Source organism: Harpia harpyja, chromosome 23, assembly GCF_026419915.1.
Source record: "Harpia harpyja isolate bHarHar1 chromosome 23, bHarHar1 primary haplotype, whole genome shotgun sequence".
Taxonomy (NCBI): Eukaryota; Metazoa; Chordata; class Aves; order Accipitriformes; family Accipitridae; genus Harpia; species Harpia harpyja.
The window spans coordinates 16,839,692-16,864,280 of NC_068962.1; the positions used below are offsets into that span (position 1 = coordinate 16,839,692).

The following is a 24,589-nucleotide window of genomic DNA, read 5'->3' on the forward strand; positions in this document are numbered from 1 at the left end:
TTAAATCAGACTTAAAAAAAAATCAATTAAATTGTGATTCTTTGCTGTATTATAAAACGCTTTAACAAAAAGCCATCCCAGAATGTGGCAATATTGACTGATTTTACCACCAGTTGTTTAATACCTGTCCCTTCAAAAAGGCTAACCTTGCTTGGAGCCGGTAAGTTAAGATTTTTTTTTTTTTTTTTCTACCCAGAAAGCCCCTGAATTATTTTTTACTAATCTATTCCTAGGCAATGAAGCTACCGCATTTGTATGGTGCCACAGCTATGGTGTTTTGGCATCAACTCAGATCTTTAACAGATTTATTCTCGTCATCTGTTACTACGTTCAGGGCACACATATCCTTGCTTTCCAACTTGCTGCACCTTCTACCATGAAATGTTCTCCAGTGACAATCTTCTGAAGCCAGAGCACCTTTTACAGCCTTTAATGACTTGTAAAGCCTTCTGCTGCAATGTCTGCGTGAAATTGCCTGACAGTGTTGCAAAGGTGGTTAATATAGCTAGAAATTACTGCTGTAGTTGATTTAATAAAAATGTAAATTTACAAGACCCTCCAAATTATGCAAAGCTGACAAGTTGTCTGTGTTGGTAATCTGAGTACTGGGGAATAACCCATGGGTTGGCTTTTTTTAAAGGTCTAGGTCTTTGGTCTACATCGCTATGACCGAGTAGGCTGTGGTGCATCCCCTTCAGCGTGGTGACACACAAACTTGACCCATAAAGAAAAACAGGAGCTTGCGACATCCAAAACTGATTATGGCAGCTCATGTGGACAAATCTCCTGTAAAGTAAAAGAGGGGAGAGGGGTGTAACTGGCTTTAAGATGCTGCTCAGTCAGCGTGTGAAAGGAAATGTTTGATGCGGCGTGTGAGTGGAGTTTGACCAAGAAGTATCTTCCGGGTATATATATTCCTATGAAACGGAAGGGTGGGAATATTAGAGTTATGTTTTCTGGATAAAAAATGCATTTTTGGCAAACTTCTTTTCCCCAAACACAATTTGATATTTTGCAGGATTTGTATTCTTCATTGAACACTATTTTCACAGAAGTTTCCTGATTGTATCTAAATGTCACACTATATATAGGTTATAATCTTCAATTTAATTTAGAGAAATTTCATTACATAATTTTTTTTATCCTGCAGAGAAGTGTAGTAGATCTTAACTTTTTTTGATTCATTTATTTCAGCTAATGTGATCTGATAAGATTAACCAGAAGATGGTGTTAAATAGGATACGTATATTACACTGCCTGTCTTACCATATGGAAACATAAGCTTCTTTCATCTAGTGACTTTCTACTGAGTATTTATGAATACAAATTCAGTTGAGAAAATATTTGTCTTATATATATCCTAGAGTTTATAAATAACCTTTCAGACTCCTGAAGAAAGGAGTAAGTGCAGCAATAAAAGTGATACAAATTCATGCTGCTGTCCAAAAGGATCAAAATGAAAAAAGAGATTTTTACAGATGAGTCCAGAGAAAATAGTAATAAAATTTGTAGCTCTGTTAAATAATAACGAAGAAATGTAATTAGTAAAGACTTTAACCTGTGTTATATAGAGTATAAATAACTTTTCAGTATGTCTGAAGGTTTTTGATCTCCTAATACTACATTACCTACTCTTCTCTGCTCCCCTCCTCCCCCCCTTTTTTTTTACCTTCTCCCCCATTTTTTCTCCTGAACAACCAGTTGAGTCCATCTGCAGAGCTGAATGACTGACACCTCAGAAAATGATGGCTGACTTCTGGAAAGTTGAGACATTTAATAATCACAAAATCCTTAATTTGGTAAAAAAAACCAACATTCTCAACAGTTAAGAATGCCTGAGGTGTACTTAAATTCATTTCAGAAGCAGGACTTTGGGCAAGAACAGTTCTGGCAATCCTGGTGATTGCTGTCCTGCAAGAAGGTGGTAAAGCCACAAGCATCATGAGTGAATATTTTAGAAACCGTTCCAATAACTGGATTACTTGTCTTGAACCACCAAAAACCAGGAAAAAAACCCTGCAGTAAATACAATATATCATTACATTCAGTGCTGTACTTGAAATACAAAATCTTTGTCTTACGAAATCTTTTTGAGGAGTTCAAATCTGTGCATGACCTTCTTTGGCAAGGAGAGAAAAATTGTCTGAAGAAACATAAGCAAGAAAATAATCTTATTGACTTGGTTGCAAGTGGCTATTGCTGTGCTTCAGAGGCTATTTAGCATATGCATCAGTAATCTAGAAGAAGTAGTAAACAATAAGATAAGCTTTTCAGATCAAGGACCGCATCTTTTCTCCATTAGTAAAGCCTTATCTGACCAGGTCTGCAGCTGCTTTTGCATATATATCACAGTTTCTGTATCGTTATTACCGTTTATACATTTTTACATAATCCCATTGGGGCTCAGCGTGTCCTTACACAAAGGCTTGATTTTTCTCCTGTGTCTGAAGTCTGTTTTTCGCAGTCTCCTAGCTCCGTAAGTGTGCTGTCTTTTGCCTCCTCTGCCCAGGGGCTGAACCAGGGTAAGTCGAGGAGTCGGATCGCGAAGGCGAGTAGCGAGCGGTTCTTTCTCGTGGTGTAGGTACAACCTCTTGTCGTTCTCTGCACGGCAGAAGTCCTCGAGGACGTCCAAATTGCACTCTGAAGGAGAGGAGACAAAAGCGGACTCTCGATTTGAGAGCTGCTCGCCAAAGCCACCTTCTGTTGAAGGGCCGGAGGAGCACTGCAGGCTCGCCCGCTCTGATGCTGGCAAGGTCCGTCTCCACAGAGGCGGGAGCGGAGACCCGTCCGCCTGCTGTGGGCCGTGCTGACCCCACGCTCTACGCGGGCTTCCTTGTCCGTGTCGACTGGGAAGAATCAAAGAACTAATGTTAGGGCGGCTAAACGATCATCTTGCGGTATCTTCTGGTTACCCTCGAGGTAAGGGGGGGTGTTTAAAGGGGTCTGTCCGGGCACGACGAGATTTACGGCATCAAGGATGGGCGTCTGGCAGATGAAAAGTTGGTATTTAATAAGGATTCTGGGTGCTGGTCTGCAGACACAGGGCCGCTTGGGCTCCTCGGACGTGGAAGATCCATGCGCAGGGGCTGCGTGCTGAGGCCGTAGCCTGGTGATGGTCTCTGGGACAGCCTTTCCAGGGGAGCAGAGGGAAACGAAATTGGATACGGGTTGGTGTGACTGGTGTGGGTACTTCAGGACACGGTTTACTGGGCATGGTTGATGGCTGGACTCGATGATCTTGAAGGTCTCTTCCAACCTACATGATTCTACGACTGTATGATTCTAAGTCCTGTTACGTGAGCAGGAGGTGGCAAGAAAGAAGGGTGGCAAATTTTCTCCTCAAAAAGCATATTGGCAGTATTGGCAGACAGAGAGCCGCTTACGCTGCTCTTGGTTCTGTCTGTACGGGGGGGCGAGAATACACAGCTCCTCTCCCCTTTCCCCGCCGTGATAGTCCCAGGTTCTCCATTTTCTTTCCGGACCGCGAGACGACGCTGGCTTAAACCTCCACCTTCTTCCCCCGGTCCGCCCCTCCGTGCAGGCCCCGTCCCTCCCTGGCCGGAGCTCCGCGCTCGCAGGGCCGGACCGAGCGGCCCGCCGCTTCAGGTGCGTCTGCTTTTCCGCTGGTTGGATTTTACAGCTGTTGGGTACAACGGCCGCTACAAGAAGCGGTAACAAGGTTGGTGAACAGATGACTTGATTACCCTTATCTGGTTTTAATGACAACCAAATAAAATCAATTTTCACTGGGCCTGTCGGGGCAATTGCAGTTGTGCTGATGGAATGTTTCACCTTGGCCTTGGAAATACAGCTGTTGCTGTAACCAATAAAGCAAAAATAAGAAAAACAGTCACTGTAATAGCGAGTAGCAATATGGGAAGCACGGAGCCGCTGATGCAGCACGGAGCAGAAACGGCTCCGAGTGTGCAAGCTGTCCGTCCCTCCTCCTGGCTGTCTGTCGCTGACGGTAGATGATGTGCACCCTAACGCTGGACCGTAACGTTAAATATAGCGATGGATAAAAGGTGGCAGAAGATAATCTGAGCAATTTTGTAACCAAAGCAAGTGAATGGGACAGAGTATTTGAAAACAGTTTTAAATATATCACGCAAGTGAAGCAGAAGTCTTAACAAAGAAATGACGATCTATTGTTTTAAAGGAGAGTATTTGATGCAGCACTTGGGTTTCATGCATAAATCTGACTTGACAAACTTTATATGGCTTATTTTGGTTGGTTTGCTTGGTTTTTAGTATAAGCGTGGAGTTCTGTCTGTTAGTAATTTTTTGGCTCCATAAAGGTGGGATGGAGCTCTTGCTTAAGCGGTGTGTGCCACTTCATTGTTTTCTGAATGAATTGTAAAAGCAGGTTAATTTTCTGTCTGAATAGGCATAAGAGAATGCAAAACTCCTGGTGGGCTGAAAAAATCTTACAAAATCTTACAAATGGTGCAGCGTTTGGTGAAGTAAATTCTCAGGTGCACTGAAAGCTGCTGTCTTCTCTGGTGAGGGGAGAAAATCTGATTCACTGTGTGTTTTCTATGCAGCATCGTTTTATTTATTTTGGTGTGATCAAATGCCTGGTGGTCCTGCCCACACACAACAATCCATCACTTCCCTCCGACTCTCTCCCTCCCCCTGTGGTCTGTGCTTCAACGGCTGTAATATACTTGTCTACAATTGTCAAAAGCTTTCCTGGTGATAAAATCAGGCTTTTTCTTTTCTTCTTCCCTACAGATCTGTCAGATTAAATCTTTAATATGCTTTGATTAGAATATTTTCCATTTGAAATAGGCTCCCTCTCCCCCAGAAGTAGGATTCCTGGTGTTTTTGCCCTATGTATCCAGAGGGAACAGTAAGGGAAAGGAAAGATGTGAGGAAAGAGGAGAAAAATCGCTGCATCTGCTGAAACACGGGGCCCTTTGCTGGGCACAGCAACCATCATCACTCCCTGCACAGTCAGGGAATGCGAGAGACTGGGGAACGGCTCCCTCTAATATCTGTGTCCGTGTGTGCAGTTGGATGCTTTCTAGCTTTTAAAGCAATACGGCTTTTTAAGCCCTTCGTCTCCCCGTGCAGGTGGTGGTGTGGCAGTAGTGAATGACACAGCTTTGCCGGATGACACAGAGCTGATCTCTGCATCAGCCAAGAGGAATTAAGCTTTGTCACTCCCCGCCGGGGCTACCTTATGCCTGGTATGTGCGGGAGGAGGAATTCACAGGCTTCTGCTGCATTCACCCGAGCAGAGCCCTGAGCGCGCTTTGCCAGGGCAGGCAGGCAGCGAGAATGATAGCTGTCTCTTTTAAATGCCGATGTCAAATCCTGAGGAGACTTGCTAAAGGTAACGTGCTTTCCTTCTTATTCATTCGGGGGCTCCGTTGCAGCCTTCCAGAGACACAGCCTGATGTTTTTACTTTTAAATATGACCGTCCTTCCAATTTACTGTCAGGCAACAAAGAACTCTGAATACAGAAAGGTGTGGGGGCTCTTTCAGTTAAAATCCTTACATGTCCCATGCTGTGCTCCTGCTAGGAAGATAGGTTCCTGCTTTCTTTTTCTTTTTTATTGCGAAAAGGAGGATTTTTTTCTAAGTGAAGTGCTAAAGTTATTGTGGGGTGTAATTGTTTTGTATTTCTGCTAACCGCTCAGAGGAGTCCCTCCTGGGTCAGTACATGCTCTGCCTTACTGGGAACAACTGACAGTGATATTCAGGACCTATATCCAGGACGAGTTTCTGTCGTTTAATGTCTTTCATAAGCTATTTCTCTCTATGCTTTAGATGCCAAAGACTGTTGTATGTGATGAAGTAGGGATAGTAGTGTGTGTTTTTTCAGGGCTGCGCTCGCATGTCACACTTGTGAAGTTAATTTGCCTGTTAGAGCAGTGTGCATTTTATGTTACTGTAAATCTTGGTAGTCTCTGGTTTTATCGCTCAAGAACTTTAAAATAGTCCTTGCGTCTTACTCTGAGTTCTGTGTGATTATTAAAGCAGCTATGTGAAGACCTGTCTGGATAAGACAGCTTCCCGCTTCAGAAACGAAGATATCTTAGTTTCTAAAAATAACTTGATTTAAAAAAAAAAAAAAATGTTATGTTTGATAATTTTTCCTTTTCTGTGTGAAAAGGTTTGGTTTGGGATTTTAGCTCGTTTTTTTGGTGGAAACTTCCAAAATTATAGAAGCATTATGTGTCTGCAAGTAAGAAGCTTCTGTTTTTTAGCTTGGGTGCTGTGAAACATTTAATGGCCATTACTGTGCAGCTGGAAACACATCCGTATGTGAATGAAACTATCTGTATCAGCCTAGCTTGAAAAATAAGAAATCTTCGATTATTAGTCTGTATAGCTCAAAACCCATTAGTATTTTATTTTGCGGAAGCATGGGAGAGTAAGATGGTAATACGATGAGGTCAGTAATGGGAAAAGAGAAGAATATCACAATCAAACTTATAGAATGCATTTTCCTGTTCTTTAGATTGCTGTATGGGGCGACGTTGTTCAAAACACATGAACTCAAGTATTTATTAATCATCCCCTCCTCTGTCGATTTGCTTCTGTTTCAAATCTGTGCTGGGTAATGCCTGTTTTTCTTGTATGTGTAAAATGTTTCTATTTTGGTAGCTCTGTTACACATTTATCAGGTTGGTAGTCAGCATTTTCTCTTTTCCTGGTTCGAGTAGAGGAACCTTTTTGTCTGCTGATGTCTTTATAAGACAGATCTGGGCACTAATTTAGTCTCTCACTGATGAGAGTTGTTGCTCTGCTTAAATACACTTTCCCTGGGAATAATCAATATTCTTATACATCATAGCCATCTTAATTCTTCCATGCTTCCATCATTCAGCAGATCTCAGGCTAGTGGTTTTTGCTCCTTTGAAATAATCTAAACTTCCTTTGAGACTCCTCGCTCCTCCCACTCCCTCCCAATAGGAACTGGCTTGATTTTTGGCATTAGTGTGCCTTATGTTTGTCTTACTATTAACAGTCAATTAAAAAAAAAAAAAAAAAAAAAGGCAGTCTAGAGGTAGGTTCATAGATTTTCCTGTAAGCCTTATGCATGCCAGACTGGAGCTGCTGTCCTAATTGTGACAGGTTCCTGAATTTTCACCATTTTGAGTAAAACCTTTGTTCTTTTAGCTAACTCTTCTGCATTCTATGGCCTTGGCTTTTGCACCTCAGACACCAGTTACGGACTGCTCAACACGTCCAGGCTAGCTGAGGACAGGGTGGACCTTCACGTTGTTAGCATGGAGAGGACTCTTGCCACCAGCGGGCAATCTCCTGCTGCTGGGAGATCAGCTGGGAGATCCCCTTCCCTTCTAGCTTGCTAGTCCTGGCGTTTGGCGCTTTCACTGAATTCCTTTGCTACAAAAGCAATTTTCCTTGCTTTAGTACTTTCCCCCAGCCTGTCTCTGCTGGGGTCTTTTTCTGCTGTGCTAATCCTGTACCTTTGTGCAGTTCCCCCAAATCATTTCTTTACTATCTTTCAGGCCCTGCCATGGTGAAAAGAAATAGGTACATTGCACACTTGATTAGTGTCTTGTGTTTTCAATAAGTGATACATGTGCAGTTAATTGTACATCAAGAAATGGAAATATCTGCTTTCCTATATATGTGTACGTCATTTTTCATGTCTGTCTTGACAAAGTAAGCTTGTAACTTCATTTCTTGTTCTTTCAGATACGAAATGCCTCACCTGGGCAACCGGAGACTCCCCAAAAGCACTTCTTCCCAACGGGGAGATGTTCAGGCAATATTGTGTTTTGCAACAATTGCACTCCCCTCTTCCTGTGCTTCATCTTAACCTTTCCAAACAAAAAAGCAGAGCTGTGTCTCTTTGGATTGCTATGCACGCTTAGTTTATAATTTAAAAATCTCTGGCAGGAGAATCTTCAAGTGTTCTGAGTGAATTTGAAGGCAAAAAATACGTTATAGTTGTGGGCACGCTCTCCAAAACCGGGTCAGTGACCCACTGCTTCTCTTCCTTCCCGTAGCCGTGAGTTAGACCCTGCAGTGTGACAACCCGTATGTCTCTCGTCCTCAAGTCCAGGGCCATCTCCAGGTGGGGACATTGGTCTCCTTCTCTGTCCTCTACCCTCAAACTTGCGCCCATCGTAGGACACGGGCACAGTTGTAGAATCACAGAAGGGTTTAGGTTGGAAGGGACCTTCAGAGATCATCTAGTCCGACCTCCCTGCACCCCTGGTCCTCCTCCACCACTGCCCCTGGCCCGTGCGCTCCTGCCGTGCCGCCTTCCCTCTCTGGGTACAAGGGCCACTGCATCTGCTGAGGCTGCTGTACACCAAGTCCTCTTCGTGCTTCCACTGTATCAACTACCCCCTCCTAGGGCAAAGTATGTGGCAAACAAGAAGTGCATGGTAATTATTCATGCAGGAAATTTAAAATACTATGAGATTAGTTCCCTTAATGTGTATTACACTTCAGTTTTGTATGTCTTTATTCTGGAGGTCAGCACGTTTTCAATAATGAGATCGCATGTTACCAAGCTTAGGTGAAGCTCCGTATTTGTGTCCATTAAAAAGCAACCATAGAAGAAAAGTAGTATTTTATTTGATGATGCAATTTGCAAGAAGGATGCTGTGTGAGACTGTTGTCTCATACATGCTGAAACATGATTTGAATTTAAATCTAGTCTGTCTAGTTAAGAACCAAGAAAATCTCCTGTTTTCTACACCAGTGTGTTGTTTCTATGCTATTTTTCAGTTACAGGTTTTTTTAATAGCAGTTAAAATGTTTATCGAGGGTGGGAGTTTGTGCCGTAGTTACCTGATTTCTTTCTTGCCTAAATCTCTCATGCTTTTTACCTTTGAGCTGAAATACTGCTGGCTCAGCCTCCTTTGTTGTGTTTATCAATATGTATTTGGAGATATGTGTGTGTGTGTGTGTGTGTATGTATATATATTTTAAGCAATGTTGAAAGTGGTTAAGCAGTTCTGAAAAGAGAAAAGGTATCTCCTCTACTATATTAGCTACTAAATTTTGTACTGAGAAGAGGTTTTTTTAATTTTTATATATTCTTTTAATTTTTTATCTCTTTTTCTATCCCAAAAGAGCAAGGTAAGCCAAATGCTGCATTAAGAATCTGAAGTAGTAGCCGTTTTTATAGATCTCGCTATAAGTACTGGGCTCGGAGAGAATGGTAACTTCTATTCAGACCGGTTGAATACAAGGAAATGCTGCATTTGAAGTTGTAAGCACAACCACAAATCTGCTCTTCATACAGCTGTTTGTATTGTAGAATGTTTTTTTGTGCGGTGGAAAAATACTAGGTTTTTTTCCCCAAAATTTATTTCTGTAAGACCTTGGGCACTGAGCAGTATGCTGTGCATACCAAAGAGTCTGTGGTAATCACTTACGTTGAATACATACATGCTAAATCAAAATTGCACAATTTACAATAATTATGTTAAGTACAACCATGTAGTACAATAGTGAAAAGTTGCTGAAATGTGTAAGCTGGCCAGGTTTACAGCTGAATTAACCACTTTATGGTTTAAAAATTGCCTTTCAAGCAGTGCGTTACAGAGCCTTGGCTGTGGTTAATTTATGTATGGACATGTTCGTTTTTTTCCTTTTTTAGCCCCAAGAACAGGTCTTTTAGGAAGCTGTGTCTACTGCATAAAGTTGCTTACAGAAATGTGCCTCTTTGTTAGAGGCAGGAATGCATTTTTTAACATACCCAGATCAGTAAAGTTATTCTGGATATTATTATAATGGAAACAGAATAAGAGCACTCTTGATAGAGATGTCAACTGCTGTTACCCAGCGCATAGTGTAAGGAGCTGAGTGGTCTGCCTTTCACCCATCAAAGCTTTATAGTGTATTTTCAAGATAATTTATCACCTACTGCACATACAGATCCTTTCTGCAGACATAGATTTTTATGCTCCCGATATGTTTCCAATACAGTGAGATAAAGCAAGCCTAAAAGGCAGGATGGTGCGCTCCGGTTTACAAGATGATCAGTTATCTAAAAATTGGTTAGGGGCCTAAAGCATCAAAGCATGAATTCTGAACGTAGCTGGATGTAGGTTATACTTTGCTTTGTGCACAAGCAACTACAACAAGAAGAAACTGAGAAATTTTTTTAAAAAGGATGAAATTAAAATGGTGTTAAGGACTTGACAATGAGGCTGTATAGTATCTTATCACAAACTTTCCGGTGTTCCAGAGAATCAGCACTGGTTGTGACAGCAAGTTAGCAGCCTGTACAATATTTTAATAGTAATTCTAACCATGCGGTCTCTTTTTGTCATTAAGTTGTTTATAAAAATACAAGTTTACAGTAATAGAACTGAGTCGACAGCTTGCGTCGAATGAAGTAAAAATCACAAGTAACAATATCTGTAAGGACTTTTGAACATAGGTTAGTTCCCTGTCTTTCTAAAATTAGTTCTGGATATTCATAAAACTCTTAAGTGTGCTGACAAATTCTATAAATAGACAGTCAGCATGGATTTGCTGGCTTTGTGTATTTGGTTGGGGTTTTGGAAATATGCTCTGAGGTTTTTCGTACTCAACCCATGTTTATCCAAGTTGTCCACATCTCTTAATTTTTTTCCATTTTATTTCTAAAAGTGACTTTTGTATTTCTTCTGACTTAGAAAACAAACTGCAGTGAAAGAATGAAGAGTGGAAGCAAAATCTGGAAACTTTCTTTCCCGCTAGCATGTGGGAACTTCAGGGCCAGCTCCGGCACTGCAGCCCTTCCTCAAGGACAGCCATTAGCACGTACTTCACGAGGAGGTAGGAGAGAGTCCCCAGGGGAGAGCTGTAGACAAGTCTGTCAGCAAGGGAAGTTTTGACATTGCTCTTAGTGTTTGTAATGAAGTAAATATAATTTTAAAAAAATAAATTAAAAAAAATCCCATTCATTGGGACTTGGATTTTTTGTTTTGTTTTGTATTTAAAAAAACCCAACACAAACAACAAAATATATTTTATTGAGAGACTGTTTGTCAGAAAAGAAAAGGAAGGCAAAGAGTGGCCGTGACCTGCCCTGCGTCACCCAGCCGGTCCGTGGCAGTCTGGGGTACAACCCCGGGCTCCTTACTCCTGTTTCTGCATCACTGGTTAGGAACAGTTACTGAAGTTGGCAAAGACTATGAGAGAGCAGAGAAGACTGCATGACTTCTTCCCTTCTAGATTTTTCGCCCAGCCTGTCTTTTTTATTTGCACTTAAGAGCGCCTTTAGCCAGGATTGTTTTAAGATTGCTTTGGGAGTGGTAAGTGCCTGCGTTATGATTGCTGAAGGAGAGGGAGAGAGATTAATTTTTGTTAAGAAGATGTTCCTTCTGTAATTGCTGTTTAGGCTTTCCAGCGCCGTGTATGTGTAGAACAAAAGAGGCAGATTTATTATATTGAATGAGTATTAGTAGTTTGCAATATTGTCTTTTTGTTCAAAGGAATTCTTTGAAGGTATTGTTGTAAGAAGTAATGAAGGGAGGAGAAAAGATTTTCTCTTCTGCAGCAAGCTGATCACAGTTCACAAGTTCAAGCAATATTTCTTCACTGCTAATATATTCAAGAACTGGCAAACTCTTTATTAATTATTCAGGATGATCTAAAGTACAGCGGCATACTAACCAGTCTTGTGAAACTTTGGCAGAAAAGAAAGACATAAAAACACTTTCCAAATCAAGCACGTACTACTTAAGGAGGAGGAGCACTGCTGCAGCCCTCATAGTCTGAGAATGTGTGTATGGTCAGAGTTCTGCAGAGAAATTATCTCTGGTTTAGATAAGCTGATATAATTGCATGCAGGCGCCTGTAAGGTGTGAAAAGAAAGCTGCAGTCATATAAAGAGATGGTAAGTGGCCATTACTTATCTGATATCTATTGGATATTAGTAGCTGCTATCTGATATGGCAGCTCTGGTATCTGTTGCACATGTAAGATGTGGGGAGTGTTTTTCCTAGCACGTTTGGATTTGCAGGAGCTGGGTGGGTTCTAGAAGTTCTTGGCTAGTTCCTGCTGAACTTCTTGCACAGGAGTTCAGCCTGTGTTTTGGACTTTGTGCCTTGTCCCTAACTGCGTGACAGGGATAGCAGTACTTCTCTTGAAAGTATTCTGAGGAAAATAAAAAAAAAATTATGTGGCAGTTTGTAGGCTCTCTAAATATTAAAGATGAATTGAAGTTATATAAAAAAAAAGTTTATTGATAAGCGGTGCCAGTTTTAATATGAATGCAGGCAAGACATTTGAGTTGTAAATAATTAAACCCTAGGCTGGCTCATGGATGGGGTGTTGCACAAACATCTTTCCGACGATCAGCATTGCTGCAGGATAGAAGTGCGTTGCAAGTGTTTCAGGAGTTTATCTTCAGTGTCATTGCTGTTTCAAATAGTTCTAGCAGATGACGTCAGAGGGCAGAGACTCAAAAATACTCCAGCATCTCGTTTCTGTCGGGAACCCAATCTGGATGAGCGTCCCAGAGCGGCACAGGAGGTGTGAGGCAGGCTGGAGCAGAGTGGTAGGCGGGAGCGTGTGCTAGGTACAGCGGGATAGACATTGCAAATCTTGCCAGTGTGCCAAATCACAGTCCCATCCTTGTGTTCTCATGAGAGCGCTGGATTTTTCTTGGCAACCAAATTAGCTCTCTGGCGGTGCCTCTCTGGTGCCCATGGGAGTTTTTATTACTTTGAATGAAGTATCTGAATTCCACAGAATTACGTGAATGGAGGCGAATCCTGAGGAAACACGGGAAGGAGAAAGGTGGCATGGGGTAGGAGAAAAGAGATGGTACGCATTGCAAGGCTTTGCTTTGCAGTCAGCTGGTGGGGCCCATGGCCCCAGGTGCTCTGAGGGGGCTGCGGGTGCTCCGGTGGCGAGCGAAGGAGAGCTGAGCTGCAGCCGGGGGAACGAGCCGCCGGAGCGCGAGATGCAGCGCTGCCGGGAGCTCTGCAGAGCAAACGGGGAAGAGGACGGTGGGGAAAAGAGGAGAAACGAGGGGGATGTGAGAGGAGCTGGAGGTGAAGCAGACAGGGCTCGTGCTGAGGGCGCAGCCTCTGCTCCTGGAAAGGCGCACACGATGTCAGGAGAAACAGGGACCCGAAACAGTAGTGGTTAAAACATTTTCATAAAATGGCCAGGTTTTATCCCATATAAAGTTAAAGTCTACAATTACTTAGTAGTACTCACCTAGACATTCTAGGAATGTATCGCAAGGTGAGGCTTCAGGTGGAAATGGGCTCTCGTTCCTCGCATGCCTGGGGGCAATAGGGAAGGATGGACTCACTCTCTCCTGTGCTTTAGAAATACTCATTTGGGGGATCTGCTAAATCTGGGATACTCTGTGGAACAGGGATAAGAGCATACCTACATTTTTAGGCAGATTTCTGCAGTTTTGCAGCTTAATCTGCCTCCCAGCACAACTCCCGGCAGTAGTACCCCATCCGCATTTCATTCTCCGCCGCTGAGGCCGTACCGACGTGTTTCTGCCGCCCAAAGTCCCGCTGTGGGCACAGCCCCTACCTAAGTGGTCGAGTCTCTCTGTCAGCATAGGCTTCAGCACTTCTCCAAACAGCTGGAAGTGAATCAACAACAGGTAGTCTCATTTCTGCTGCCCTACCTGCATTCCCTGCGGGAGTTTTGCTGGCCCCGGGGAGAGGGCTGCTCAGGGACACGCAGGGAGGTCTGCCCTGCGTGAAGACTATCCCGAAGGGCCGAGCTCATGCAAGTTGCGAGCAAAAAGAAACTTGTTGATAACATTTTTTATAATTTTTTTTCCCTCAAGGGAAAATCTGATGGTTAACTTTGGAAGTAATTAAAAGTTCTGTATTAGAATCTTCTAATTTATTAGGAATATAAATGAATGGGATGTTCTGCATCATCAAATTGAGTTACCACAGTGTTACCAGAGGCACAGCGTCATTCCCTCACTCTTGTGGGTGTATGACATTTTAAAGATGCTTGTCCTTTCTGTCTCTGTTCTTCTTTTGGGGGTTTGCTTTAGACCATCGCTCCTCTAATATTTAGGAACTTTTTAAGACTTTACCTTGAACATATTTGGCCCTGGGCCAAGGTTAAAAGAAAGCTTCAGCCCAGAAAGTTGTTATTACAGAGAAAGGGAAAGTATTATGTGAGTCTCCACTGCAACCTCTCTATTGTATCCCTTGAACTGCTCATCTGTAGGTTTTATTAATGCTGTTGGGAATGATGGTTTTAGTAGAAAAGAAGGCTTCCCTGAAAGTGTATTGGGGCAGTAAAATGACTCCAGATTGGAGTGATTGCGAAGAGGCAAACACTAGGCATAATTTTGTGGAGGAAAAAAGCGTTACTGGGAATAATGTCTCATCTAACAGGCTTACTCTGCCTTAGCTTCTCAGCGGTGAATAGAGGAAGATGTTTAGTGAAGAAATACCAGCTATTGAAGTGACTGAATTACCATAGTGCATTCGTAAATGTCACCAATAAAATACAGTTTAAATCCACAATACTCTCAAGGAAACATTTATGCTTTTAATGAACTAGAATTTGACAGCCCTGTCTGGCAGAAGAAATTGTTTCTGGCGTTTAGATTTCTTTTTTGGGGCATCCAGCGTGTGTTGTGACCTGTCAGAGATCGGTGCAGTTTTGCAAAGATGTTGTGGGTGTGTTGTTCTCAGCTATATCACAAGCCAGTCATGAATAACAAAGATGAAATTTCCTACCATGTTATGAGGCTTAAGTTGATGTATCATTGCCTTCTCCCCAGCAGTCAAAAGGAGGGCACCTTCTGAGTATTTTAAGTTTTCCAGAGACAGGGTGAATGTGTTTTTCCTTTAGTGACATGTTTATGTACATGTACAAAAATTTCTGTAAACCTAAGATATTTTGATACTGTTATAGCACCAGGACTTTATTTTCCTGAACATAAGCATAAGTTATTACAGTTCTTGTTCCCTGAGCTAAAAGCAGTTAGTAATTAAGAGAAAGCATGACAACCTGAGCAAATATGTAGTATGAGCAGTTCTTTTTTTACCGAACCAAAAAAAAAAATTCCTCGAAAATAAAAAGAAATGGCATGCTTTAAAAAGAAACAAACATAATTTTTGTAATTAATAGCTGTTTTCTCAAAGAATGAGAAGGAACAGAGAAAGAAGGGATTCTGTGTTAGGTTTTGGTTTATTACTTTAAAAAAAAAAAATGCAGAGAAGTGCAGCGTTGGTGAGGGAGTTCCTTGGGAATTTAGCAGTCCAGAAGATTGTCTAGTTGCATCTTGTCTCCGTTTTCACTCTGGAGCTGTGTAACACAGTGATAAATGTGCCTGATGGCCACTTCTACTCAATGTTACAGAGCTTCCAAGGCAGCAGGCACCCTTCCAAATGCCGGCAGGAACAAGTGGAAGGTAGGCTACGCCTTAGGAAGCACTTGAGCTCCCTTTGTAGAATAATGCAGTTCCCTCTTCTACGCTGCTGTGGTGGACCCTGTCAGGATGGTTCAGGCAAGGCCACCAAACCACCAGCAGCAGGAGTTCCTGCGAACACGAATCTGAGAGCCGCTTCTCAGGCACATATGCTATTTAATATTGAACAGCAGCTGCTCCGTGTTGGCTGACAGCTGCATTGAGGGAGTAACTTTAGCCCCAGGGAGTAAGACTGGCATCTCTTGTTGCATCTGTGGCCGTAGCACAGTGTGGAGATCTCCTTTGTCCAACGTAACAGAAAATCTTCATCCAATTTTCACTTAGTCCCTACAGAAATGTGAGTAATTTTTCTGATCACAGTATAAACTCTGCCCTTATTTTTCATGGGATTCACATCCTCACAATTTACCCAGACTGAGAGCTTGGAGTGGTTGGGCTGGGATATGGTGTACTCAGTACTGAGCTTTGCAGCTGTCTTCAGGATTTCAGATCTCAAGTTAGCCTTAAGTCAAATGGTAGTTAACAGTTCTAGCCGAGTCAGTTTGACTTTCAATGCATATTTCAGACCTGCTGTGTTGTTCCACACTACTGTGTGTTTTGGTGGCGGTTTTTTTTTCCTGGCTGTCAAAAGAAGTGCCTCTACTTTTGCAAATAAGTAGCCGGGTAGAGGAGGTCATACAGGTGGTAGTGAATCCAGGCTATTTCTTTCTCATGGTTCCCCAACAGATTAGGGAACCGTCTTCCAAACTTTTTCCTAATTTCTGCCATTGGACAGTAGGGGAGGTTGGACCTTCTTGAATGGACATTAGCCACAAGGGCTATGTACCATTTTGAAGTGCTTCGCATATTGTGTCTGTACATGCATCGCAGTTTGAGAACTCCAGGTCAACATGCTGAGGCATTAGTTCAGTTTATCAGGGGTTCAAGTGGTGCCCTGGGTAGCAAAAAAACCAAAAAGGTGTCTTAAGTGCATCTGTAGGACACCAAGTGTGTATAGGTAACTTTGAAGTTACTTTGACAGCGTCTTCTTTCTGCTACACTTACTTTTAAAACAGAGAATTTTATAGTTGGTTACATCAAGAAGAAAAAACAAAACCAAAAAAAAAAGTCAGGCATGTAAAAAGGAAAAATATATTAGCACTTGGGTTTTTTTGCTTTTGGTGATTTTGTATTTGGTGAAAGTTTGGAGCCCAATAGCTAAATACTCATTACAAATAAAAGAATCTGCTCTGACTGTGTGTGGATTTTTAGTTGTTGCAATTTTAAATTTGTATTTTCTTGATACTGATGAAAGCTGATGGATAGCTGCCTAAGAAGAAATTAGGGCCAAAGTTAACGTTTCCAGTGTATTGTCCCACTGAAGGTAGCACTCGGCACAGCCATGTGTCCACTCGCACACTCATTCACTGAGTGAGAAGTTTCTCTGCTTCAAGTATTGCTCAGGAATTACACAGGAGCCAAAAAGTTACTGTAATGAGCTTTCCCCCCCCCCATCTATTTAATCATAATCAGTCATAGAGTAATGAAGTGACATTTCCTCTGATCTTTTCACAGCAAATGCTACTAGCCATATTACCATAAAAAGGAAATAGCAGAGGGATGATATTGGAAAGACCGAAGCTGGCTTGTATTTACGGTGATTCCTCTTAATTTCCCTACTCTGTCCCACAGTGACATTTTTGTGTACGCATACCAAAAGAGATGAAGCTTCATAACCTGTTGGAAACATTGTGTTTTCAGGCATTAGTGATTCATAGTTAGCTGGAATTTTCAGATTTTCTTTATCGATATGGTTTTCTACTCATTTTCTCAAGCTGATCAATAATTGTATTTTCAGTTATTTTGTTCATCGAGATTTCGCTATATGCCCAAGTTTGAGAATCAGAGTATGATTTAACTTTGCTGCTTTTACTCTGTTAACACTTGAGGTTCATTGTGATTGGTTGTGAAGAAAGAAGAAAAACAGTAATGTGATCTAAAATCATTGTGCTGCTTATCCAAGAACAAAATATCTTTTTATCTAATGTGTTGTATATCTACACCACTTGTCTTTGAGACATCAAATACTGTGATATCTGGAGCTTACGCCTTAACAGATGGAAACAGAAGAATATTTGAAGATGTCAAAAATTATGGTGAATAGCAAAAGAATAGACAATTATGTTCAGAAACAAACTTTAGGATTGGAAGATGTAAGTCAATGTTGACTACAAAGCTGAAGACATCACACCAAGTGACTCTTGCAAAGTTATAATGAACAATTTACAAACTCGGATGGAAGACCTGTATATAATTCTACCAAAACTTAATGATGTAATGGGTAGTGACACCAGGAAGATTCTTTCCATAAGCTGAACAAGGTGAAAAAGGTCAGCTTTGCCAAGCCGCGGTAACTTAGGAAACTAAATCTAGATTTGGAGATCTGCATGGTTTAACTGAGTTAAAGTATTTTGACTTAAAATAGTTTAGCCAAGGTTTAGATGGAAATAATGTGTGGTCCATGGACTGTTCACAGTCCACGCGCTACTTTCAAGGAGTCTGTGAATGAAATCAAGAAAAACTTAAATTCAGCATTTAATTTCACTGTTGTGGAAAATATTAGAGCATCTGAAAATCATAAAAAATGGAGGACATGTTTATGTAAATGTACATGTGTCTATATATACATGTGTGTGGACACATACATACAAAGGCTATCGTACTACTAAAACCAGAGATTATAGCTAATGCAATAGTTCAAATCCCAAATAATTACAATAAAAGATTTGCACAATGTAGGAAGGAATAATTCTAAATTTTAATTTCCTTAGAAGAGTGAGATAAATCTAAAATCTAGAACAGTTATGTTCTCTGCAACCAGTCACATTTGGATTGTTGCATATCTGTATGCAAAAAGATTGAAATTTGATCTCTCTGCATAGATGAATTTTTAATATATAGATTAATCCATAGTTTATGTAGGAAGAGTGTAGCAGGACACTTGAATAGTCAGTCTCAATTTCCTGGTTCTTCTTTGAGATCTGAAGTTATGAGAGTAAAGAAATAACCACTGTTCTTCTGATTTGGATGATAGATCTAAAATAGGTAAAACATAGTAGTAGTTTAGAAGATAACTTTACAGCATGTAGCAAAAGATTAATAAAATTGTGTTCACTCCATAAACATCTTAAAGACTTGGAAAATGATAGCTAATGCTCTTTCTTCAGGATAATATTCTGGAAAACATATCTGCTACATATTTTATGAAGTGGATATCTAAATTATATATCTGGAAAAATCAGTCATGTGCAAGAGAGTCTCAAAATCTCGTCTTCTGAAAACGGGGGCGGGAGGAGACACATATGCACTGTCAATGGTGTTTTTTATTAGGTGTTAAGATAAACAAAATCAGACCTACTATTTCAAGATCAACTTTGTCTTAGATAGGAAGAACAGCAAACATGGATTGTGTGAGTGAAAGAGAGAACGTGGTTGGATTAAAGCTTCTTCATCCTTGTTTGCGATCAGGGTGTCATCAGGATATTCAGGAATGTTCTCGTGCAGAGAGTGTGAAGTTCATACCCACATTATTATCTATGCAGCTGAAATACAAAGAATTTATGGTAATTTATTCTCTCTGCTGGTTTTCATTACAAGGGTTTTTATTCTTGGTAAGCCTTTCCTGCAAAGGGGAATAGTCTTCCTGTAAATGTAGGTTTTGTGACACGAATCCATGGGGACTGTCTGTCTGATTTGGAGTTGCTAATGGATTCGGCATATTACTGAAGCATTTGTTCATCTAATACCCCCTCCTTAAATCGTGAACTACATTAAGGTTTTTGTTCTTGGCCTCCTTCTCTTCAGCTGCTCCTTTTGTGGTGTCTGTGCCAATGAGCACATCCAAATCTATTTCTCTGTTTCTGATCTTACTGATTCAGATTTGATTTTGAAAGCGTTCTGTGTAGCTTTTCAAACACAGTTTGAAGAACCAGAATTGTAGGTGCAAATGCTGCAAATCTGAATCCATACTGCATTCCAGCCCCAGATACCAGATATAAGAAGAAAGAGATCATGTGCTGAATCCTTTTAGTAAGGAAAAGCTGTCAGGGGTCTGGTTGCGAAGCTTTTCAAATGCTAGAGAGAGATATATATGCGATGGTTGTATTATATATACGATAGCTGGAGCTACTCCGTATTTGATCAGCAGCGTGGCCGTGCTAGTACCGGGGCTGCTGGCTGACCTGAACCACTGCTTTTGGGAGGAAACGATGAAGCATGGTGCAATGAGATGGGGATCACTGGACTGCCTTGGGAGCGAGCTCTCTGCACTGCCTAAGCCTCCTCTGCACTGATGGAGCAGGAGTCCTGGGAAGCCACTGGAGTGTCCCCGCTTCCCTCAGCATCCCAACATAGGTGGTGCCCGTGCTGGGGTGGCTCTTCTCCTTGTGATGGTTTTATTTATGCAGGATCTGATACAAAGACTTGCTTTGATGCCTTAGGTAGATGTAACTACTGACTGCAGGTGCTATTTGTTTTCATGGTTGGGAGTCCTAGGTTAGTTTCAGGATTTTAAGTTTTCCCCTGTGGTGGTATTAGCAAGGGACCTGTAGGTGAAATCGGAACCCTGGTAAACTTATCCATTGTCCATAGAATAGCATCTTACTATGCTAGAAATCCCCATGATTTAAACATTATTGCTTTTCAAGCAAAAACAGTAGTCCATGTGAAAAGGACAATGAGGCCTGAAGTAATTCAATACTTATATGGTCAGTAGCTGTCTTCCTGCATTTGGGCTTTAAATTCAGCTCAGTCTCACGTGCCTCTCAATGGTTCTATATCCACAGCATTCTTTGCCACGGCTGCTGTGGTAAAGAAGGGGTTAAAGAGGAGAGAGAAGCTCAGCTGGGCCGGTGAGGCTCAGAAATAGATCTGAGGAGGAAAGCGGGGAGCACTGTCCCACTCAAAGCTCAGGAACCCGTAGCTGGGTGTGGAAACTTCGGGTGGGATGGCTTGTGTGTAAGGCGGGTGAAAGCAGAGTCTGGTGGGATGAAAGCTCTTACCTAAAAGGAAGCTCAAACTTCTCCGTGATGACTTGACCAGCTGGCAGGTATATATTCAAATGCGAATATTTGCCGATAATCATGGTGGGAAACTTGGGGTGGAGTGACAGGACAAGCCATGAGACATTTGTGAGAATGAAGTATCAGCTGGAAGAAATAATCTTGGTGCAGAGAGAGTAAGAAGTTTTCCTTAAACTGCAGAGGCACCAGAAATAGCTAGAAAATACAGTAAAGAAACAGTCCTTGCAGCGTTGCAAAAAATAGCTAAGGATGTGGGTGTAATAGCTTTGTATAGGTCCTCTTCAGGAGATGCTCAAGCATCATATAAAACCACAACAAATAAACCTAAATGAGCTCCTGCATCATCCAAAGGAAAGCTACGTCAGGGGAGCTAGTTTGATACTAGAAACCAAATGCTAAGAGTTTAAGCAAAACTGTTTTCCTGAGACACGTGTCTGGGGAAGTTGACTGAAAGTTACGGGTCCAGAAATGTGGAGAAAACCATGGACCAAATGTGTCTGAAACAGTTCCTGCAAGAAGTCTTGATCTGGGTCTGGACTGACTGAAACAGGAGAAGGAGCAGTGGCCTTTCCAGAGGACAGAGGGGCCAGGTGAGGTTTGGAAGGGAGTTTGAGTCAGTGATTCTCACCTGAAATGAAGCTGAACTTCATTAATGGGTTGACTGGAGAGCCGTATCTTTATCTGCGATGGAGATAGACTGGGGATCGAGCAGCCACCTGGTAGTTAATGTTGGGAGAACACTTCTGCAACTCCTGTCAAATCTGTTGCACTCGGGATAGGTAAAAGATCATAGCTGGGAGTTCTGAGGGAGGGTAGTCGGCTGACTCTTTTCTCTGGATGATCCCTAGATCGTTTCCAGCTGTAAAGCTGCAGGAGCAGTATAATGTAGGCGTGATGATTCATCACATATCCTTAGCTGGAGAAATGCATTGGCTTTTGTATAGCATTCAGTGGTCTTAATTCTTTAAGTGATCCTTGGTCACTTAAAGACCTTATCCTAAGGTCCTTGTCCCAAGGACTAAAAGTCCTTGGTCTTTTAACAGCTCTCCGTTCTCTAGCATGTCACAGTATTAAAGGTCACAGCTCTATCTGGCTGTATTTTATTAAGGCTTAATAAATTATTAGTGGATATTTTAACAAGTTGCTAATACATAGTTACATTGGTCAAGAGTCAGAAAGTTTCTTTATAACAATGGCTTATATTGCATTAAAACACTATTTTACTGATATGGCAGGTATCTGTCAACTAGTTGTATTACTTAGCTGTCTTAGAAACTTAGTTAAAACGTTAACTGTTTGGGAAATGTTGGCCGTAATTTAATTTCTGGGTTTATATTCTGGCAAATGATGGCTTTGCTTTAACCCTTTCTCAAGTAATCATCTTAATACCACCATAGTACAGTATTCTCAGGAGTGGAAGACGCTGCGAAACGAAATGCAGGCCATTCACGCTTCCGCTGCATAGCTGGGAAAATATTTTTTTGTATCTATATATTTATATAGTTATATTTATATAAATATATTTTTTCCTCTATACAAATCAAGTGCCTTTCTGACTGGACTCTTAAACTGTCAGTCTTCAAACCTTAGCAGTAACACGGTTTCATATATTTTTATTCAGAACATCTTCTAGCACTTCTAGGTAGCTGTATTTTGGATTGTTAATGTTTTTACAAGGCAGTAGTTTGGGCTGCCATTGAGAATTGGTAGTCATTGCTTTATGCATTGAAGTTGTACAGAGTTCATCCTTCTGTTATGACAAGGTTTTTTGGCTGAAGTCATACCTTTTTGACTGAAACTCTCTCATTATAGAAAATTGGTAACTTCATTTTTTGGGACAGATCCATGGGCCGTATTTGTGATGTTCTATCGAGTTGACTGTTATTTTCTCTTCAAACTTGATTTTACAGATGCCTTGAAAAAAATAGTTTTAATCAGTGTTACATCCTGTAATATATTTTTTGGTTTGTTCTTGTTTTTAACTGGTGTTCTTATTTATGAGGAAAATGAAAAACATTATGAGTAGAGAATGGTGAGAAAAGCATTGGGGTTTGACTTTGTGAACGTTCATTCTTATAACAGTAGAGAAGTATAACTCTTTGTTTTGAGCAAGGAATGATTAAGAGGATGGTGGCAATATTTCATCCCAAGGATGGATAAGAATATTCTGATTTATCTGGAAATAGTTTTAATTCCTCATGGTTATGTGGCATCAGGCCCGCTGAACATCACTCGCTGCTGCACTCTACTCCAGGTCAGTCATTTGACGGAGAGCTGCTGGGATGTTGTAAGCTTTTAGCTCTTGGCAGTTGTGTTTCCCTGTCTCTGCTCTGTGTCTCAGATCATCTCTGTTTTGTTTTGAAAGAGGTTTTTTGGAAATTACCTGCTCCTTTGTTACTTGAGGGAACGTCTTCAAAGTAAAATGTGTCCTGTAACTGATTTTGCAAACCCTAAAGCAATATAACAGCAATAATTTTCTTTGATTTTTGTGTAGATGCCAGCATCTACAGAGGCCAGCATTTTGTCTCCTAGTTTGCTGTGCAGAAGATAACTCAAATTAGCAGATACTATTTTTATAGTGTAGAAGTGGTTGATTTTCGTCCCTTAAGGCAATTGTGGTTATGGATTAAAGAAGTTAAAAGGTAACAGCTTGTGTGTACACCGCATACTCATTTCTGCTCTGTAGTCATTTTCTCCCTTCTCAAAACAACCTTGACTTAAGGAGCAGGAGTGGCTCCTATTTGCATATGCAAACTGTGAAGCCTTCTGTATTGGACAAAATACAAGGAAAACATGATTAACAGCTGTGGTCCAGCCAAGTCCCCGCTTCATCCTCAGCCGTTCCCATGGGCTCTGAGTGAGTTTCCAGTCTCTCCTCATCCTCTGTCTTCGGATATTAGATAAAGATATGGATACAACCCCAGCTTAGGGCAGGACGTGGCGAAAATAATTTGATGCTTGTCCTTCTTATCTTTTTTTTTTTTCTTAGAGCCTCGTAAGGGTTAGGGTAGCAATGTTATCGTGTGTTGTTGTAGTTTGCTTTTGAGCCGGGGTGCCATTATTTCACCTCAGGACTTGAGTGTGAGGCTTCCGCGCTTTAATTCCCACCTACTGCCCGTGGGGCTTTCTGGATTTACACCATCACGAGAAACAAGCACAGTGAGGATGAATCTGTTGGGGATAAGCAGAGCCTCATGTTGCCTGACCATTTTGGGAGCCAAGGAAAGGTAAATAACCCCTGACCTTGACTCTGGGTCCTGACATTTCTTTAAGTATAAGCAAGCAAATGAGCTTTCCAGAAGCAGCTGTACAGGGAGGGACTTTGAGTGACAGACATTAACTGAGAAAACATTGGTATTGCCAGACTCATGATTTTTTTGGTTTAACCACTAGGAATTGTCTCTGTGCAAATACACCTTTGCCATTGAATTTGGTTTTGACGTCCTTTAAGTTGCTTTTCACTAGATATGTTATTTGTGGAAGATAAATTGTTTCAGGAATTAAAGTCTTGCTGCAGTCGGGAATACCCATTCAATATCCACATGTCACCCAGTATAAAATAATGTCATTTTCATATATATGCTGAATAATTCATGTTACCTATAGAAATTTCAAAGTTCCATGTTGGCATGTATCATTCAGGAGAACAGCGTTGCAAGTTACATCTTTTCCCAGGCAGAGGACAGACCCAAAGTCACATTTCAAACTATTAATGCGGTGTTGTTTTCCTAAATGCATCATTAAGTGCTGGTGTGGATTTCCAGTGCTTTTGGTCGAATTGTGATGTAAGTGGACAGTTCTACTGAGCAATCAAGTAATTGATAATAGCTTTACTTTCCTGGGGGATGTATGCAGTTGTCCTTGCATCACCCCAAAACTTTAAACTCTGTATTGCATTTATTTGCTGGCTCCTAACTCTGCTCAGTGCATGGTTCCTACCATATCCTAACATTGTGAATTGTGTGGTGTACTTAAGCCAGGAGTTGAAAGAATAGTGACAACTAACTAATAGTGCAACTAACAAATAGCTGCAATAATCTTTTTAAGGGCAGATACAAAAAGGGACATAACTGGAAATTAGGGTGATAGGAAAGATACACTGCATTAAATTACACCACTTTGGTAGTTTTACCATTTCTAAAAGGATACATAGACAGCTGTATCAGC

General features: G+C 41.2%; 1 protein-coding gene across 10 annotated transcripts in view; it reads left to right on the forward strand.

Annotated features, from left to right (window-relative positions):
• The window catches only part of GRIP1 (glutamate receptor interacting protein 1), a 326,610-nt gene that overhangs the window by 160,320 nt on the left and 141,701 nt on the right, over nucleotides 1-24,589 (forward strand). Inside the window, exon 1 of one of the 10 annotated variants that reach the window (XM_052774399.1) lies at nucleotides 5,112-5,338. The exons of the other annotated variants lie outside the window; for them this stretch is intronic. Coding sequence (XP_052630359.1) covers nucleotides 5,284-5,338 — 55 coding nt within the window. The 5' untranslated portion in view covers nucleotides 5,112-5,283. Of the gene's footprint in view, nucleotides 1-5,111; nucleotides 5,339-24,589 lie in introns of those variants that run through there. 10 annotated transcript variants of the gene reach the window in all.